We start from the raw sequence: 21,573 nt of genomic DNA, 5'->3' as shown, positions 1-21,573 counted from the left end.
CCTTGAGAGTGAAATATGTCTGTGCCTTTATTCTTCCGTCTTCATCCTCCGTGGATTTGAGTTCCTAATAAATACAGCTACACGTGTCCTGTATCACATCCAGATAGTTTCACCAATCAGCCATATCATTCTCCCCTGATCTGGCAATGCCACAATTAAATATTCTCCATGGTCTCAGCCCTCCCCATGTCTGTAATCTTCCCAAGTACTTAAATTCTCTAAGGTCACTGCAATTGCATATCTATTGCAGCACCATTGTGAACTGTACTTTCTACTTCTCTGATCATTGGAATTATTTTCCTAAACCTCGCTGCCTCCCCATCTCATTTAATATGCACCTCACACCTTCTTATTTGAACAATAACATTGCTTTGTTATTGCACAGTATCAGTTTTTGTTTGATCATGCTCCTGCAAGCTTTTGTCACATTAGAGGCACTGAAGTGTGCCCCCCCCGCACACATGAACACACTAACAATTGCCAGCAGTAGTGCATTGTTTAGACCAATTAATCTCCATCACCGTACAATGTACGTTGATTGAATTCCATCAGAGTGCAATGCCCCTATTATTGGTGCAACGTGACATACCACAACAATGGAAAGATAGCATGGTTGCCCATTTCATTGCATAGTTCTTACACAGTGGAGAATTGTTGCTTGCTTGTCATTGGGCAGTAGGGAAGGAAAGGGAAGAGGTGACCACACTAGCAGAAGCTAGCAGCTTGGAATTGGTGCTAAAAGAAAAAAGAGTTCTCACACTCATAAGAACCAAGGGAACCATACTGAAAGGGTGAAGATCTTACTGAGTGATATAGCCACATGGGTAGGTATGGTTATGGGCTCGAATTGAGCAATTGGGAGTGGAGGCCAGAGAAATGTTAGTTGAGCCAAGTGGCAACTTGTTGTCCAGTTTTTAAAAAGTCCAAAATATATCTGTTGTACTCATCTCGGTAGGTGAACGCTTGGGATTGAGAACATACATCCACCCCATTTCTGCAGGTTTGGGACCAATGTAGCATTCAAAGGCTTTGCAGTTGCGTAGCAGAATGTATTGGTGTAGAGTGTGTAGGTAATTCCTTTTCTGCAGTTTTCTGCAGAGTTCTGTTTACACTGAACCTCTCTCTGCTCCCACTCACTGTCAATCCAAATATTCTGAATGATAATGGACCAAAGATTCCCAGGAAACAGCAGGTACACTGCACTTTCTCAAGGAGTCATAGAGAACATTTTGTATTTTTTTTCCTTCTGTCCAGATGATAACCTCGTCTACACATATGAATAAAATATGAATTTCTTAATGTGGTGTTTGCATTTAAGTAGGTTGGGTTTGTGTATGTTCATATATTTGTGGAAGTGTGGTGTATGTGTGGGGAAAGTGGTCTTGAAAGTTTGCCTGGAAGGGTTTGTGGGTATGTGTGCGTGCGCTTAAATTTGTGTATATATTGCATGTGTCTGCTTTTATATGGGAATTTATTTGAGTGGTATATTTGTGAGTGTATGGATATGTCAGGGACTTCGTGTATGTGTGTGTGCCTCTAGTCTGTGTGATTTCAGCAGGGGGCCGGGTGACCCCTTGTGCGACCACCTCCCAAACCCAAGCTCCGCCCCAAAAAGTTTCACATCTGGAAACTTTTTTGGGGCGGAGTGCAGTTTGAGGGAATCCCTTCGCTCAGTGGCTGCCGCCGCTCAATCTATTACATCATCGTCCTGAGCACCAGTGAGATGTGGCAGGCGGGCGGCTGTGAATGACAAGGCACGGCAAGATGCAGCAGTAGAGTTGCGGGATCCGAACTGGGCAAACTGTGTTGACTTTTTGCACTGGTGGCGGCAGCTCCCTAAATTAACGGGAGATCGGAATCTCTTTCGAGCGAGAGGAGCTGGATAACTTTTTCCCGGTAAGTACATGAAAATTGTTCCATGTCTTCCACTCGCAGAAACTTTCACTGCACTTAACGGAATAAGGTCGGTATACGCTGGATGTTATTAAGGAAACGCTAATGGCTATAACCACAGATGAAATTAAGACGTGGAAGTATTCAGGAACAGCAGCGAAGACGGGAGACGTGTGTGAAGGTGATTTCGGAGGGAAATCGTGATTTACACTTTCTTTGAGGCTCTGAAGTACCTTTTCTCAGCTTCTCCTTTTACTCCGTGGTCACCCCAGCGGTTCCCGCAGACTGCGGAAGAGGCTGCAGAACGAGTTCGGTCGGGTGATTGTCTGAGACACCAACAAAGAGCCGCACGAATAAAAAATGCAATAAAGGGGAGAAAACTCTCTTTTAATGGTGAGGCAATCACCCAACACACCGAGGGGTTTCAGGAGAAACCATTGTACACAGGGAGGACCGAGATATGGAACTGACGGAGCATTGGAAGGGATATATTAGTAAAGATAGTGGGAAAGAATGGAAAACGGTAAGCACAAGAGATTGAAACCTTGAGCAACACACAAGAATACGGGAGAAACTCAGCAACCCAGACAGCATCTACGAAAGGGAAAAAACAGTCGACATTTCGGACCGAGACCCTTCATCTTTAATGGAAAAACAGTGCTGGTGACGAATTTCAGGAGAGGTCGTTGACTTGAAATGTTTCTTTTTTTTTTGACTCAGCAAATGCTTCCTGACTTGCTGAGTATTTGAGGTATTTTCTGTTCTTAATTCAGATTCCTCCTGTCTGCTGGCTGTTGCTTTTGTGGTCATGGTGATGGGTGCAGACAGGGAAATGAGTGCTGTACGCACCTCGTCTGTCTGTGTAATGCTCAGGCACTGAAATCAGACTTAATCTGATGCTTCTAAGATTTGGCCGAGAAGGGGCGAGCGAAGCGTTGAACTTCAATATGTAAGGGGACTGGGAAAATCACGTTAGTGTCGGATCGCAAGGGAGGGAATTTGATGAATGCCTGCGAGAGACGGCTTTTTAGAGCAGCTATTGCTTGAGCCTACTCAGGGAAAGGCTAGATTGGATGTTGTGTAATAACCCAGATCTCATTAGGGAGCGTAACCTAAAGGAACCCTTAGGAGGCAGTGATCATAATATGATTGAATTCATAATGCAATTTAAGACGGAGAGGCATAAGTCATAAGTATTGCAATAGAATAAAGGGAATTACTGAGGATTGAGAGAGGAGCTTGCCCATGTGGATTAGAGGAGAATACTGGCAGGGATGATGGCAGAGCAGAGGCGGCTGAAGTTTCTGGGAATAGTTCACAAGGCGCAGGATAGATATGTACCACAGATGAAGAAGTTATCAAATGGCAGGGGTGGGCAACCGTGGCTGACAAAGGAAGTTAAGAACTGCATAAAAGCCAATGAAATGGCAAGTAAGGTAGCAAAAGTGAGTGGGAAGTTGGAGGAGTGGGAAGCTTTTAAAATACAACAAAAGGCAACTAAAAGAGCATCAAGAAGGGAAAAGATGAATTATAAGGACAGGCTAGCCAATAATATAAAGGATACCAAAAGATTTTTTTCTGTTATATAAACAGTAAAAGGGAGGTGAGAGTTAATATTGGATCACTGGAAAATGCTGCTGATGAGGTAGTAATGGGGGCAAAGAAACGGCAGTTGAACTTAATGAGTGAGTTCTTTGCATCCATCTTCACTGTGGAAAACACTAGTAGTGTGCCAGAGGTCCGTGAGTGCCAATGCTATTACAAAGGAAAAAGTGCCAGGAAAACTGAAAGGTCTTAAGGTGGATAAGTCACCTGGGCCAGCTGGACTACATCCCAAAGTCCTGAGAGAGATTGCTGAAGAGATAACAGATGCATTGGTCATGATCTTTCAAGAATCACTTGATTCTGGCATGGTCCTGGAGGACTGGAAGATTGCAAATGTCACTCCACTCTTTAAGAAGAGAGGAAAGCAAAAGAAAGAAATGATGGGCCATTTAGCCTAACCTCAGTGGTAGGGAAAGTGTTGGAGGCTATTATTAAGGATAAAGTTTTGGGGTACATGGAGACTAATGATAAAATAAGTCAAATTCAGCATGGTTTCTGAAAGGGAGATCTTGCCTGACAAACCTGTTAGAGTTCTTCAAAGAAGTAACAAACAGAGTGGACAAAGGAGAGGCAGTGCATTTCAATCACTTGGATGTTCAGAAGTTTTTTTTAAATAAGTTGCCGCACATGAGGCTGCTTAACAAGTTAAAATCCTCTGGCATTACAGAAAGACACTGACATAGATAGAGGAATGGCTGACAGGCAGGAGGCAGAGAGTGGGAATAAAGATTGCCACTGGTTGGGTGCCAGTGACTAGTGGTGTTCCTCAGGGGTCAGTATTGGGACTGCTGCTTTTCTCATTGTTTGTCAATGATTTAGATAATGGAATTGATAGCTTTGTGGCAAAGTTTGTGGATGGTATGAAGATAGGTGAAGGGGTAGGTAGTGCTGAGGAAGCATTGTGATTGCAGCAGGTCTCAGACAAATTGGAAGAATGGGCAAGAAAAATGGCAGATGGAATACAGTGTTGGGAAATGTATGATAATGCATTTTGGTAAAAGGAACAATAGTGTGGACTATTATCTAAATGGGGAGAAGGTTCAAACATCAGAGGTGCAAAGGGACTTAGGAGTCCTTGTGCAAGACTCCCAGAAGGTTAATTTACAGGTTGAGTCTGTGGTAAAGAAGGCAAATGCAATGTTGGCATTTATTTCAAGGGGAATAGAGTAAGGAGATAATGGTGAGCCTTTATAAGACTTTAGTCAGGCTGCACTTGGAGTATTGTCAACAGTTTTCGGCCCCATATCTCCAAAAGGATAAATTGTCATTGGGGAGAGTCCAGTGGAGTTTCACGAGGATGATTCCAGGTATGAAGGGGTTAACATATGAGGATTGTTGGCAGCTTTGGGCTTGTACTCACTGGAATTTAGAAGAATGTGGGGGGATCTCATTGAAGCCTTCCAAATGTTGAAAGGACTATATAGGGTGGATGTGGAGAGGATGTTTCCTATAGTGGGGCTATCCAGAACTAGAGGGCACAGCCTCAAAATTGAAGGGCAACCTTTGAGAACAGAGATAAGGTGGAGTTTTTTTAGCCTATCAATCTGTGGAATACTCTGCCACAGACTGCGGTGGAGGCCAGGTCTGTGTGTATATTTAAAGCAGAAATTAATCATTTCCTAATCTTCTGGATCCTGAACCTTCTCCTGGATTGTAGTACCGAGCAGAGGGCATGTGCCAAATGGCGAGAGTTCTTAATGGTAGATACAATCTTCCAGAAAATATTCTCAGTGATGTGGAGTGCTGGCTGGTGACAATTGGCTAAGTATTCAACTCTTTGCAGCCTCAATACCCAAGCTGTATTGTAACCAGTCAGAGTACTGTCCGCCATACATCCATTGAAATTTGTAAGAATCTTTGCTGACATACCAAATCTCCTCAAACTCCCAATGAAGTGGAGTCACTGGCATGCCTTCTTCTTAGTTGCCTCTTGCTCTATATCCTGAAACTGAAAACCCTGTGTGTCTTGTTAATCTCTGGCTTATTAGGAAACTGAATTGCCCTTTCCACTTGTGTCACTTTGCTAAGTTTGTCGTCTGTGTCCCAGTAGCTAACTTTCTCCCCTCTGTGCCAGAAAGAACCTGGGTTCAGCTTCCGTTCCCAGACATGACCACTTGAATCTCGGCTGGTTCATTGGGTGCAATGCTGAGGGAGCCTGATGTTGAAAAGCAGTTGTTTAGCTGAGAGGCTGTAGTGGGGTCTCAGGCAGATATGAAAGATCATCTCGTACCAGCCTGAGTAGGGTGAAGGGAAATGGAGATCGTGGGGAGCTTCCCTCATGCTCTGTTCAGTAAAAGGTAGCAGCAAAACATGTTGACTGTTGTTTTTTCTGTTTGTGGAGCAAAAAACTAGCTGCTGCTGCAATCTGGAGCAACCATCTATCTGCTGGAAGAACCTAGTGAGTCAGGCAGCATCTGTGGAAGGAAAGGAGGTGTTGATATTTCAGTTTGAAATGGCAACTGTTCATTTCTTCCCACATATACTGTTTGACTCACTGAATTCCTCCAGCAGATTGCTTGAAACTGCTGGAGGAACTCAGCAGGTCAAGTACTGTTTGTAGAGGGAAACAGACAGTCAATGTTTTGGGTGCTATTTAGACCCTAAGATGTAAGAGAAGAATTATGCCATTTAGTCCAATGAATCTGCTCTATCATTCATTTATGGCTGATTTATTATCCTTCTCAACCCCATTCTTTGGCCTTCTCCCTGTAATCTTTGATGACATTACTAATCAAGAACCTATCAACCTCTGGTTTAAATATACCCAATAACTTAGCCTCCACAGTTGTCTGTAACAACGAATTCCACAGATTCACCACCCTCTGGCTAAAGAAATTCCTCCTCATCTATGTTCTAAAGGGATGTCCTTGTATTCTGAGTCTGTGCCTTCTGGCCCTAGACTCTCCCACTATAGAAAACATCCTCTCCACATCCACGCTATCTAAGCATTTCAATGTTCAATAGGTTTCAATAAGATTCCCTTCATTCTTTTAAACTCCAGAGCCACCAAACGCTATTTGCTACCTGCTGTTTATGGAATCTTTCTGTGTACAAGTGTGCATTTGCAACATTACATGGAATCTGCTCTTCAGAATTACCTCATTGACTGTTAGGCATTTTTGACATGTCCTGAGATTGTAAGCAACACCACAAATTCTTTAAATTTCAGAATCAAAAACTAGAAATAATTTACTGCTGCAAACATTTGTCAGCATACTTTATTTGCTTATGTGGAACAGCTGCGGAACTCTGTGGTTCTTGAAGTGACTGAGAGATAATCCACATAATTTATATTAAAAAAACTTTTGAGGTTCAGGAAAGGCCATTATTTGTCGCTCATCACTAATTGCATTTGGGTGCAATTTCAACCACTGCAGTCTTTACTGCATAATACAAAAACTAATACAAAAACTTGCAGATGCTGTTGGAATGGATCGTAGAGTTGGGAGTTCAAGGATTACTTGGGTTTTAACATTGCATCTAATTGCATTTTGAAAGATTATTTGAAGCATGGGTAGATTATACATTATGCAAACTCCACAGAGTCAACACTGGAAGTCAGGATTGGATCTGTGAAGCTCTGACCCAGTAACTCTACTAGCTGCACCACCGTGCAGCTCTCTCTCTGTCCTCCATTCCTTTCCACCCAGAATCTCTCTCTACTCTCCCTCCCTCCATTTCTTGCCTTCCCTCCCCTGCCTCCCTGTACCTCCTTTATTTCCATGCTCTTTCCATTCTCTGACATTCCCCCCTCTTGCCTGCTGTCTTTTCCACTCACCTTCCAATTTTGCACTGTCCCAACGAAGGAGTCATTTCCCTCGAGCTGGAGATTGCTGCGTCAAATCTAGTCTGTGAGTTGTGGAAGATAGTTACTGTGGGGTAGTGTAGTGGGGCAAAATAAATGGTTTTGAACAGCAGATTGTGGGGTGGCAAGGAGAATTCAGGGGAGGGATGAGCAGCTTTAGCTTGGGGGTTTGAAACAGATGGTGGGGCTCATTTGGGCAGAGGGCTCTCTGTTCTCAGTGTAATCGTGAAAGTGGGGAATAAAGTTGACTCAGTCTCCACACTATTCACACAATGTCACTATTTTCACGATTCATTCAACTACCTCAGGATGCTGAAGAAGTCTGGCATGACCTTGTTGGCACTCATCAATCATATTGCACAGTAACGTAACAGTGAGTGGACAGTATTACAGTACATGGAGTTGGGGTTCAGAGTTCAATCCTGGATTCCTCTGTAAGAAGTCTCTCTGTCCTCCAAATGGAATGCATGGGTTTTATCTGGTGCTCCTGTTTCCTCCCACAGTGCAAGGGTGTACTGGTTGGTAGGTTAACAGGTTATTGTAAATTGTATTGTGATTAGGTTAGGGTTAAATCGGGTTGTTGGGGGTTTCTGGGTGGCCTGGCTCAGAGGGCTCGAAGGGCATATTCTGTGCTATATCTCTAAATAAACAAATAAAGTAAGTAAGTTTTATTGAAGCATCACAGCTTGGTTTGGCTGCTGATCTACATGCGACCACAAGAAACTGCGGAGAGTTGTGGACACAGCTCAGCGCGTCACAGAAACCAGCCTCCCCTCCATAGACTCTTTCTGTGCTTGTCGCTGCTTCAGTAAAGCAGCCAAAATAATCAAAGCCCTCACCCACCCCAGACTTTCTCTCTCCTCTAACAAGCAGACGATACAGAAGCCCGAAAGCACGTGCCACCAAGCTCAAGAACAGCTTCTATCACACTGTTAAGAAATTATTGAATGGTTCCCTAGAACAACAAGTTGGATTCTTGACCTCAACATCTACCTCATTATAACCTCGCATATTATTGTGTACCTGCAATGCATTTTCTCTGTAGATGTTACAGTTTATTCTGCGTTCTGTTACTGTCTGACCTTGTACTACCTCAATAGAGGTAGACCTGTGTTAACACTATGCAGGACGAGTTTTCCACTGTAGTTCTGTACATGGGGCCAATTCCATATTCAGTTCCAATTCCAATTCCAACATAAAGGCTTTGAAGAGAGAACCAGGGAAGTACACACCCCAGGAAACTCTCTCCTAGGTAACTGGCACCCATTCACTCTATATTTAGACAATAGACAATAGGTGCAGGAGTAGGCCAGTCAGCCCTTCAAGCCAGCACTGCCATTCACTGTGATCATGGCTGATCATCCACTATCAAAATCCAGTTCCTGCCTTATCCCCTTATCCCCTATAAGATATATAATATATCTTATTATATTTGTTTATTTTGTGTTCATTAGAAAGCAATTTCTGATTACAAAAAGGATTTTTCTTGCTTGTAGGATCTTATGGCACAAAAGGAGAGTGCGTCATCATTACTGTAGTGTCTCTTTAGTCACCCTCTCTAGTTTTTGTCTCGTTGCCCTGAAAAGATATTTTTAATATTCCTGTCCTGATGAAGGGTCTCGGCCCAAAATTTTGATTCTTTATTCCTTTCTATAGATGCTAGTGGACCTGCTGAATTCCTTTAGCATTTTGTATGCTTTTAGTACTAAATTTATTTAGACTTTTACGGTTTCCTTTTCACAGATTCCTTTCTGAAAACCATATGTTAGAATCTGGAGTGAGAAAACAGACCTATAGGTTTTCTAGTTTATGCATAAGTCTCTTGTTGAACTTTTCCATCTGTCAGAGATGGATTTGAAGTTTTATTTTGGTCTTTTGTAGCATTATTGCATCATAAAATTAAGAATCTTTTGCCTTTCTTTCTCCTGCCCTCTTCTTCTGTTTTCCATTTTTCTGGCTTTCAGCTCTATCATTATTTCACCCTCCCTTAAATCTCTGGTACCCAATATACTGCCAATCCAGTTTAAACCCATCCTTGTAACACCAGTGGACACACCCAAGTTGATACCTGGCTTGGTCCTGCCTGGATGTAACCGGTACAGTTTGTGCAGGTCTCATCTTCCCAGAGCTGATCTCAGAACCTTAGGAATTCTTTTCTCTCTCCTGCACCATTCCTCTGTCCTCTGTGTCTACTCCCATACAGTGCATGGCACTGGCAGTCATCCTGAGATTACTATCTTTGAATTCCTGCTTTTTAATTACCTCCAAACACTACACTTGCAGGACTTCATCCCCTATTTAACCTGTTACTGGTACTGATCTGACCACCGCCACTGGCTGTAATCCTCCCTTCCAGATTTCCATGATATCCTCATCCCAAACACCAGCAAGACAGCGTGCCATTCTGGAGTTGGGTTCACAGAAGCAGAGATGTTTATTTCTTCCCCTTGTGATTGAATCTCTAGTCAATATTGATCTCCCATTCTTCCCCCCCCATATAGTGCAGCTGAGTCACAGACGTTTACTGCATGGTGGTATGTTACCGTAAGGTATCGTCTGTTGCAAGGTGAATTGTTAAGTTCTCGAGGTAACGTAACAAAGAAGTGTTGATCATGGTGCAGTCTGACCCAAGAAAACCAGGAAAAAAAAATGAGCCATAACCTGTTGGAATTCTCTCTCAACAGTTTCTTCCCCACTGCTACTGGAACCTGGACCCGTCACCCTTTCACACCCACTTCTATTGATGTTGCCATATTTTCGGATGCTTAGCTCACCCTCTCTCAGTTAGTTCATTATTGTATCGTTAGCTTTTTTTACACAGTACAATCTTTTCACCATTCTGCTTTGTTCTGAATTCCTATAAGACCATAAGACATAGGAGCAGAATTAGGCCATTTGGCCAATCAAGTCTGCTCCACCATTCAATCATGTCTGATTCTTTTTTCCCCTCGTCAATTTCATTCCCCGGCCTTCTCCCTTAACCTTGATGCCATGTCCAATCAAGAACCTATCAATCTCTGCCTTACGACCATGCATCCACAGCTGTCTGTGGTAACAAATTCCACAAATCCACCGCCCTCTGGCGAATGAAATTTTTCAGCATCTCTGTTTTAAATGGACGCCCCTCTATCCTGAGGTTGTGCCACCTTGTCCTAGATTCCCCCACCATGGAAAACATCTTTTCCACATCTACTCTGTCTAGGCCTTTCAACATTTGAAAGGTTTCAATGAGATCTCCCCTCATCCTTCTAAATTCCTGCGAGTACAGACCCAGGGCCATCAGACATTCCTCATATGATAACCCTTTCATTCTGGGAATCATCCTTGTGAACATCCTCTGAACCCTCTCCAATGCCAGCACATCTTTTCTCAGATGAGGAGCCCAAAACTGTTCACAACACTCAAGGTGGGGCCTTATAAAGCGTCAGAATGATATCCCTGCTCTTGAATTCAAGATCTCTTGTAATGAATGCTAACATGGCATTTGCTTTTCTCATCACTGACTCAACCTGCAAGTTAACCTTAGGGTGTTCTGCACAAGGACTCCCAAGTCGCTTTGCATCTCAGATTTTTGGATTTTCTCCCCAATTTAAAAAATTGTCTGCACATTTATTTCTACTACCAAAGTGCATGACAATGCATTTTCCAACATTGTATTTCAATTCCCACTTTCTTGCCCACTCTCCCAATCTGTCTAAGACCTTCAGCAGCTTACCAATTTCCTCAACACTATCTGCCTCTCCACCAATCTTTGTGTCATCAGCAAACTTGGCAGCAAGGCCATCTATTCCATCATCTAAATTACTGATATACAGCATAAAAAGAAGTGGTCCCAACACCAATCCCTGTGGAACACCACTAGTCACTGGCTCCCAACCAGATAAGGATCCTTTTATTCCCACTTGCTGCCTCCTACCAATCAGCCAGTGCTCTAACCATGTTAGTAACTTTAATGTAATACCATGAGCTCTAACTTGGTAAGCAGCCTCATGTGTGGCACCTTGTCAAAGGCATTCCGAAAGTCCAAATTTACAACATCCACTGCATCCCCTTTATCTATCCTACTTGTAATCTCCTCAAAGAATTCCAACAGGTTCGTCAGGCAAGATTAAGGAAACCATGCTGACTTTGTCCTATCTTGTCCTGTGTCACCAAGTACTCCATAACCTCATCCTTAACAATTGATTCCAATACCTTCTCAGCCACTGAGGTCAGGCTAACTGGTCTATAATTTCCTCTCTGCTACCTTCCTGCTTCTTAAAGAATTGCAATTTTCCAGTCTTTTTGCATAATGCCAGAATCCAATGATGTTTGAAGGTCATTACTAATGCCTCCACAATCTTCACCGCTACCTCTTTCAGAATGCTAGGGTGCAGTTCATCTGGTCCGGGTGACTTATGTACACTTAGGTCTTTCAGCATTATGAGTACCTTCTCCCTTGAAGTTACTCCCAGAAGTAACTGCACTTACCTCTCTTCCTTCACACACTATAACATCCGGCACACTGCTAATGTCTTCCACAGTGACGACTGATGCAAAATGCTCATTTAATTCATCTGCCGTCTCCTTGTCCCCTGTTATTATTTCTCCAGCCTCATTTTCCAGCGGTCCTGTATCCACTCTCAACTGTCTTTCATTGTTTACAGACTTGGAAAAGCTTTTACTATCCACTTTTATATTGTTTGCTAGCTTGCTTTCATATTTTATCTTTTCCCTTGTAATGATTCTTTTAGTTTCTCTCTGCAGGTTTTAAAAAGCTTCCCGCTAATTTTTGCTTTGTTGTATGCGCCCTCTTTCATTTTTACATGAGCTTTGACTTCCCTTGTGAGCTATGGTTGTACTATTTGCCATTTACGTATTTCTTAGTTTTTGGAATACATCTATACTGCACCTTCTTCATTTTTTCCCAGATTCTCATGCCATTGCTGCTCTGCTGTCATCCCTGCCAACATCTCCTTCCAATTTACTTTGGCCAACTCCTTTCTCATACCACTGTAATTTCCTTTACTCCACTGAGTATTACAGATTGCCAGGTACGAAGTTGTAGCCATCACTGAACGGTGGCTGAAGGATAGTTGTAGTTGGGAGCTGAATGTCTAAGGTTACATGTTATTTTGGAGGGGTAGGAAGGTAGGCAGAGGAGGTGGTGTGTGGCTCTACTGGTAAAGAATGGCATCAAATCAATAGAAAGATGTGACATAGGATCAAAAGATGTTGAATCCTTGTGGGTTGAGTTAAGAAACTGCAAGGGTAAAAGGATGTTGATGGCAGTTATATACAGGCCTCCCAACAGTGATTGGGTGGTGGACCACAGGTTACAACATCTGAATCAAAAGGGCAATGTTATGGTAGTCATGGGAGATTTTACCATGCAGGTCGATTGGGAAAATCAGTTTGGTAATGGATCTCAAGAGAGTGAGTTTGTTGAATGCCTTTTTAGAGCAGTTTGTCGTTGAGCCTACTAGTGGATCAGCTATACTGGACTGGTTGTTATGTAATGAACAAGAGGTGGTTAGGGAGCTTAAGGTAAAGGAACCCTTAGGGACCAGTGATCACAATATGATTATGTTCAACTTGAAATTTGATTGGGAGAAAGTAAAGTTTGATGTAACAGTATTTCCCTGGAGTAAGGGAAATTACAGTAGTATGAGAGAGGAGTTGGCTGAAGTAAATTGGAAGGAGCTGCTGGCAGGGATGTCAGTAGAGCAGCAATGGTGTGCATTTCTGGGAAAAAATGAGGAAGGTGCAGGACATGTGTATTCCAAAAATGAAGAAATACTCAAATGATAAAATAGCACAACTGTGGCTGACAAGGGAATTCCAAGCTATTGTAAAAGCAAAAAAGGGGCATACAACAAAGCAAAAAATAGTGGGAAGACAGAGGATTGGGAAGTTTTTAAAAACCTACAGAGAGCAACTAAAAATCATTAGAAAGGAAAAGATGATATATGAAAGCAAGCTAGCAAATAATATCAAAGTGGACTGTCTAAGTGCACACTATCTTTGCTTTTTCCCATCTGTCCTATCCTGAATCCCTTCATTCCGGTTCACACCCCACTGTCAAATTAGTTTAAATACTCCCCAACAGCTCTAACAAACCTGCCCGTGAGCATATTGGTCCCCCTTGGGTCCAGGTGCAACCCATCCCTTTTGTGCAGGTCATACCTCCCCCAGAAGAGATCCCAATGATCCAAGTACCTGAAACACTGCCTCCTGCACCAGCTTCTCAGCCACACATTTATCTGCCAAATCATCCTGTTTCTACCCTCACTAGAACGTGGCACAGGCAGCAATCCAGAAATTGCTATCCTGGAGGTCTCAGCTTTCTACCTAGCTCTCTAAACTTTCTCTTCAGGACCTCATTTTTTTTTCCTTCCTATGTCATTGGTACTAATATGTACCAAGGCATCTGGCTGCTCTCCCTCCCTCTCTATAATGCTGTGGATGCAATCTGAGATGTACCTAACCTTGGCACCTGGGAGGCAACATGCCATCTGAGTGTCCTGTTCATGTCCACAGAATCTCCTGTCTGTTCCTTTGACTATTGAGTCCCATATCACTACTGCTTCCCTCTTCTCCCTTTTTACCATCTGCACCATGGACCCATGGTCAATGCCAGCAACCTGGTCTCCATGGCATTCTCCTGGGAGGTCATCCCCCACAACTGTATACTTATTTTTGAGGGGAATGGCCACAAGGGTGCTCTGCGCTAACTGTCTATTCACATTTCCATTTCTCCTGATGGTCACCCAGCTACTCACCTCCTGCAATTTCAGGATGACCACTTCCCTGTGTCTCCTCACTCTCCTGTATAAGCCAAAGGTCATCCAGCTGCTGCTCCAGATCCCTAACACGGTCTTCAAGGAGTTGCAGCTGGATGCACTTCACACAGATTATTACTGTTTGTGAGGAATTTCATTCCAAAGCGATTTAGATTAGATTATTGTCATATACACTCAGTATTAGGTACAGGAGTGGAAGCCAGTGTGGCCTTCTATTTCTGTAGTCCAATCCTCTTCAATGTTCGACACGTTGTGTATTCATGTGGTAACATGTTGCTATTTGTGTTACTGTCACCTCCCTATCAGCTTAAAGCAGTTTGGCCATTCTCCCATGATCTCTCTCATTAATAGGACTTCTTAACCACTTTTTTTTTCTTTTCACAGCATTCTCTGCAAACTCTAGAGATTGCTGTGCACTATAATCCTAGGAGATCAGCAGTTTCTGAGATAACTCAAACCACTCCATCTGACACTGACAATCATTGCATGGTCAAAGTCACTTAAATCACATTTGTTCCCATTATGATATTTAGTCTGAACAATAACTGAACCTCATGACCATGTCTGCATTGTTTCATGGATTAACGAGAAGGTGTACTAATAAAGTAGCCACTAAGTGTACACCAGGAGCGAAGATATTCCTTGCTCCTCCGGCTTGATGGCCCCACACACAATCAATGGCAAAGACCTTCCATAATCCAGTAAAACATACTGCTAACAGTAACATCTGTGTTCCCTGCTGAATTTGTGTGTTTCTCTGTTATAGGATTCTTGAGCCGACCTTTAAAAGTCAAGCGCAAGGAGTAAGACATAGGTTTCTTTGCTGCCCGAGGAAGTGAGGAAGTATGAAAACCATCCTTTGCATTCTCCATCAATGTTTGGCCCTGGTGTTCCTCCACTGCGCCTTGGAGCTACACTGCTTGGAACAGAGCAAAGTGCAGCCAGTTCCCAGAATTCAACTGCGGCTGGCTGGCCGGAGGAAGAAAGGGAATGAGGGCCGGATTGAGGTCTACTACAATGGCGAGTGGGGCACTCTGTGTGATGACGATTTCTCTGTTGCAGCAGCGCACGTGATTTGTAAGGAACTGGGCTTCATTCAAGCGGAAAGCTGGATGCCTGGCGCCAAGTATGGCCAAGGAAAAGGTAACCTAAGTTACTATTGTACCATATCTATTGGAATGGAGGGTTTGAAGGTCTGTGGAAATCATTCATCTGGTGCATTACGTGATAACAGGTCCCATCACTTGGTCAAACCCTACGAGGCTGTTTCACTTTGACTAAGAATACAGTTGAAGTTCTCTCTCAAGTGTATTGTCCTGCCCAAACCTCCTTTGTATAACTTCTATATAGCTAGATAGATATACTTTATTAATCCCGAGGGAAATTTGGTTTCGTTACAGCCGCACCAACCCAGAATAGAGCGTAAATATAGCAATACAAACCCCCCCCCAACAATCAAACAACAAAATGCAAAACTATGTCAGATGGAAAATAAGTCCAGGACCAGTCTATTGGCTCAGGGTGTCTGACCCTCCACGGGAGGAGCTGCACGTTCGATGGCCACAGGCAGGAACGACCTCCCGTGCCGCCAAGTGTTGAATCTCGGTGGAATGTGGCCGAAGTCCAACAGTAAAAAGTCCAATATCTGGTCTACAAACACGTTCCTCGATCGTAATATACCCCGGATTGCACCATCTGTTGTTAGCCAGATCAGTAAGCACCCCACTCCTTCACGCCACTTACCGCTCTCGGTGCACTTCCAGTCAGCTGGAACGGTATTACCCACCGAACTCCTCTTCTCCAAAAGTCTCTGTTGTCTCGACCCAGTCCTCTTTCCTCGGCGTTGTGGTCCCCCTCTGTGTGTTTTCCTCCGGATTTCAGCACGGGTGTCCGCCGCTCTGTTCGCTAAGCCGACCGGAATTTGCCGGTCGGTGGAATACACAATGCGACCTTGCTTCTGTCCCATGTGTCGGGATGTAACCATTTCCAGCATTAAAGAAAACCCAAATAAAACTCTCTCTACCAGCATATTAGAGAGGGTGCAGCTTCGATGTGTTACCGTGAGAAAAAAATACAAAAAATAACGTAAATTAAAAAGTAAGAAGAAGAAAGTAAAAGAACGGATCGGAACGGCTGTACCAGGCTGCATGCACGACTGGTGCATGCGTACTATACCTGTCAACCTGAGATGTGAATATACTCAATTGAGAACGCATAGGTGTCTAAAGAATTCAAAAGGTTCCCAATTCTCTGAAGGAAGAAATTTTTCCTCTCCTTAGATGATGCTTATCCTATCTTGGACTCCTCACCTATCTCTTTAGCCCTTTAATGATTTAATGCTTCAGTAAGGTTACCTCATTCATCCAATCTCATAGGCTCATTTTCCTTGTTTCGCATCATGGTTCCCCTTCTCAAATTGAGAATCTTTGTTGTAAAACCTTCTCAAGGCAAGTTTACTTTTTGAAAAGGCCAAAAATGGATGCTGTTCTCCCTATTGTTCATATTCATCGGGAAACTTAAAATCTAAGCCCATCCATTACATAACCGCGTTAACAACTCGGACAATATAATTGCATCCGGGCATAGTAAGCGTACTGGGAAAAGAGCAAAATTCCTCAAAGTTTCTCAGCTTTAAATAAAAATCCAAGTCCAGCTGATATGCACCGGATCAGTATATCAACCTGTGCTCCAACAGTAACTATAGCCGTTAATCCTAACTTGATTCATCGGGGAATAGGGATGGCTATTGACCCACACAAGTGGTTAGTGTAGCTGAATAAAGAAGGGCTTGGGTTTTAATTTCGGGGATTATTGGGCAAGAAATATCTGTAGATAGCTGAGGGAAGATAAGCACTTCCTAAACTTGTCCATAAGCACAATTGGATTTGCACGACCTGTGAAACTGAACTGATGGGCTGTTCCCCCAGACAGCTGTTGCCTCTGGCAGGGAACTAATAGTTTATTGTTGCCCACAGGCCGTATCTGGATGGATAATATCCGATGCACTGGTGCCGAGAGCACCCTTGCTGCTTGCAAGTTCAATGGCTGGGGGGTCACTGACTGCAAGCACTCAGAAGATGTCGGAGTAGTGTGCAACGAAAAGAGGATACCTGGCTTCAAATTCACCAACACTTTTATCAATGATATAGAGGTGAGAAAATTGCTGTTTGTTCCTTGTTGTTCTGTTGGACGGTAACTACAGTGTCTGTACATTTGTAGAGGATCCTTTCGTTGAGCAGGCTCTGAGTTTAGCGGACTACTAACCATTGATGAAATGGAGAATGCGTTGTTTATGTCACCTGACACTCCATGCTACAACTGAGTTATTGATTTTCAGAGGTATACAGATGGACAGGGGTGCAGACTCATAGAAACAAATCTTCTGTAATCCAAACAGTCAAGGTCTAAAGGCTATTTTCACTGAAAAATCTCTCTCACTCATTTTAGGAGGTCCTAATGCCTTTCATGGCCAGTGATTTACTTCTAACAAGAAACGACAATCAGGTTTCACACAGAAAACTCTCAAATACTGACCACAGGAGGTTCTGCTGGTGTTGGAAATCCGGAGTAACACACACAAATTGCTGGAGGAACTAAGCAGGTCAGGCAGCATCTACAGGAAAGAATAAGCAGTTGATGTTTCAGGCCAGTGAAGGGCCTCAGCCCAAAACATCGAGTATCAAATACTTCATATTTTTTGTTAGGATCCTATGGGATAAATATTGTTGAAAATATCCCAGACTCCCTGTGCTTTCTCATATTCATATTGTGAGATCTTTTCCATGTGTTTAGGAGAGCAGGTGGAGCCCTGGCTAATATCTTACTTGAGAGACGACACACCCAAAAATTGTGGAACTCACACACAGCTGCACCGAGAGTATCAGTCAGATGTTATGTGTTCAAGCCTCTGGAATGGGATTTGAAACCTTAATGAGAGTGTTGACAGTTCCAGGGATGAAAAATGAGGTGAGAAGGTGAAAGGTTATACCAGTAAAGTGATGCCAGCGTTTGGGTTTGAAAGCCAAACTTAGCTCTGGTGGGAGTGGAGCTGGAATAGCTTTAAGTTCCTCGGGGTCAATATCACAAATGACCTGACTTGGTCCAACCAAGCAGAGTTCACTGCCAAGAAGGCCCACCAGCGCCTTTACTTCCTGAGAAAACTAAAGAAATTTGACCTGTCCCCTAAAACCTTCACTAACTTTTATAGATGCACCATAGAAAGCATTCTTCTAGGGTGCATCACAACCTGGTATGGAAGTTGTCCTGTCCAAGGCTGGAAGAAGCTGCAGAAGATCGTGAACACGGCGCAGCACATCACACAAACCAATCTTCTGTCCTTGGGCCCAGTTTACACCGCACGCTGTCGGAGCAGTGCTGCCAGGATAATCAAGGACACGACCCACCCAGCCAACGCACTTTTTGTCCCTCTTCCCTCCGGAAGAAGGCTCAGGAGCTTGAAGACTCGTACGGCCAGATTTGGGAACAGCTTCTTTCTAACTGTGATAAGGCTGCTGAACAGATCCTGACCCAGATCTGGGCCGTACCCTCCAAATATCCGGACCTGCCTCTCGGTTTTTTTTTGCACTACCTTACTTTCCATTTTTCTATTTTCTATTTATGATTTATAATTTAAATTTTTAATATTTACTATCGATTTGTAATCCAGGGAGCGGGAAGCGCAGAATCGAATATCGCTATGATGATTGTACCTTATAGTATCAATTGTTTGGCGACAATAAAGTATAAAGTATTTAGTATTGTAGGTATTGCAGTGGATAGGAATATCGCTCAAAAGCAACACCTCTAAATTGTGTACAGTTTTTCCATTTGGGGTAAGTTTCTGTATTCCAAAACTTTGCACTGTTCAGACATGTTTGTATGTATTATCAGTTGAGTGACACATCAGATGATAGAACAGATCTACCTGAGTGGACAGTTTATCTATCACCCCATCTGGAAAGCAAGATGGTTAAACCAAGCAGGTACAAGACTAAAGGGAAAGCAGCCTGTTGCCCCCAGTGTAGCCTGCGTTGGTTTTAATGCTCCATTCAAGCCTCCTTGCTCCATTTTCATCTCACTCTCTTCATATATTCTTCAAGTCCATTCTCCTGCAGTGTACATCCAGACTGATCTCTGAAAAACACACCTCTGCTTGTTCACCCCTTCATCTACTTCACATCCTTCATTCACCTCACCCTCTGGGTAAAGTTTCTCCTGAGTTCTCTCCTGGATTTAGTAGTGACTACCTTTCCTTGATTCAAACTCTTTCAGATTCGGATTCAGGTAGATTTATCCCATGTACATGGAAACATATGGTGAAATGTGTCATTTGCATTGACAACTACTGCACCTAAGGATGTGCTGGAACTGCTCTCAAATGTTGCCATGCATCCTAGCACCAACAAAGCATGCCCACAATGGTATGAAAATAAAACTTTTACACATTTTTGCTCCATTTTTCTCATACATTTTTCTAACTAAACTTTAACAATCTGAATTTTCTCACAGTAGTGTGAGTTTCCTCTGTCCCTGCCTTTTGTGGGAACAAGGCCTACATTTCTTGTCCTGAAGAATTCCTTAAATTTCAGACCTTAATCACTTTATTTCTAAGACCATGATTGCTCATATGGATTCTCTCCCTAGAGGAAATATCTCCTGCCTTTTATCAAATCCCAGAATACTTTAAAGCATTATATTGCTGTTACGCACTCTCATTATGTGCAATACCCAGCTGGAAGCAATGAATGGGATTATAGCTCCATGCCTATTGGATCTGTGTACCCCACAGGGTTTTGATACATTATTGACTGGAGCAGTAGGCTCCTCCTCGTTAAGGTTAACTAGAATTGGACTTGAATCCAGAACCTTGTGACCTTCTGGTTCTTTGAGGGCTCATTGATTCATGTAACTATCCAATATTGAACTATCCAAATCCCCGATTCCAAAATTCCTAACTGTGTCTGTTAAAGGGCAATAACTGCTGAACTCCCAAGAATGTAGAGTCCACTACACTTACACTATTTCACTGCTTTGTACAAAGAAAGCAAAAAGGATGATAACTTTCTTTAATATTTCACCTTCAAGGCACCATAAATGGACGAAAGCGGAGAGGTTTACGGAGCAAACCTCAAAGCATGGATCTTAAGCAGTTTTAATATATGAAGAGTGTTTGACGGCTCTAGGCCTGTACTCACTGCAGTTTAGAAGAATGAGCAGTTAATATTGAAAGGCCTAGATAAAGTGAATGTGGAGGGGATGTTTTCAATAGTCTAGGACCAGGGATCACAGCCTCAGAACTGAGATGAGGAGGAACTTCATTAAGGGGATGAATCTGTGGCTACATTCATTGCTACAGACAGCTGCGGAGGTCGTCATTGGGTATGTTTGAAGTAGAGGTTGATAGGTTCTTGATTTGTAAGGGCATCAAAAGTTGCAGGGAAAAGGCAGGAGAATGAGGATAATCATTCAGCCATGATGGAATGACAAAGTAGGCTTGATCACTGAATGGCCTAATTCTGCTCCTATGTTTTATGGTCTTATGACTTAGCTATTTATTGGTCCTGATTAAATCTGGATGTTTAAGACACTGGAGTTAGAGCAGCATGGAGAACTGAAGATAAGTAAAAAAGATAGGGAGCAATGCACAATTGAATTTATGGTGCAATTTGCTGTTAACAACCAAGTTAATGGGGATGGTTACTGGGAGTATTTTAAATTATGTAGAGATTAGTGGATAATGAGCTCACTTTTATAAGAATTTATAATTATTTCCTTCTGGCATACTTGTTGGGATGTTTCCCTTGTAATACAGAACTACAAGAAGTTAAGATGGTGAGAGCTGAGGCTTCGACAGAGCAAAGTTTAGAATCAAACACTGAAGACCTACTTGCATGGTTATTGTTACCTTTGCAGGAGGTACACCTGTGCTAAGCATTGAACTCACATACTCAATCTGTGTTGTTTTCTCAAATTACGTTCTCCAAAACTGAAATGCAGATCTAGATTTCCTGTTAGCCAAATGTAGCAACTAACCAATATCATTGGCAAATTGATGTTAATGTCTCTGTTAGTTAAAAATAAAAGGGTAATAGACACCAAACATTTTTCACTGAAGCTCACTCAAGCTGGTTCATTGTTGAGTCTTTCTAAAGTTGGCAGCCGTTTGGTCGCTTGTAAATAAATGTAGTTCACTTATACTTTGGGATTAACGTGTCTTCGACTGAATTATGTAAGGAGCTTCTGGTTTTTTAAATGACACTGTGAGTTGTTTCACAATCTAGTCACATGGTTGTTATAAATCTATTTCTGATCTGACAGCGGAGAAAACTGCAATTGTTTCCTTCACTGGGAGTGGTAGCGCAAAAATTGCAGAACTAAGATTGATCTGCTGAGGAAGTCGAGGGATCAAGCAGCACCTTTGGGAGGATGGGAAGCACTGGGTAGGAATTGTTAATGTTTTGCATCAAAACACTATGTCGGGACACGAAA

General features: G+C 42.8%; 1 protein-coding gene across 1 annotated transcript in view; it reads left to right on the top strand.

Moving 5' to 3' along the window:
* The first annotated feature begins 1,738 nt into the window (after positions 1-1,738).
* The window catches only part of LOC134351007 (lysyl oxidase homolog 2-like), a 162,612-nt gene continuing 142,777 nt past the window's right edge, over positions 1,739-21,573 (top strand). Inside the window, exons 1-3 of the mRNA XM_063056964.1 lie at positions 1,739-1,896; positions 14,852-15,228; positions 17,061-17,236. Of these exons, the coding sequence (XP_062913034.1) occupies positions 14,931-15,228; positions 17,061-17,236 (474 nt within the window). The 5' untranslated portion in view covers positions 1,739-1,896; positions 14,852-14,930. The remainder of the gene's footprint in view (positions 1,897-14,851; positions 15,229-17,060; positions 17,237-21,573) is intronic.

This window comes from Mobula hypostoma, chromosome 8 (genome assembly GCF_963921235.1).
Source record: "Mobula hypostoma chromosome 8, sMobHyp1.1, whole genome shotgun sequence".
Lineage (NCBI taxonomy): Eukaryota > Metazoa > Chordata > Chondrichthyes > Myliobatiformes > Myliobatidae > Mobula > Mobula hypostoma.
Note: the sequence above shows the minus strand (reverse complement) of the source record. Positions and strands in the feature narration are given on the sequence as shown.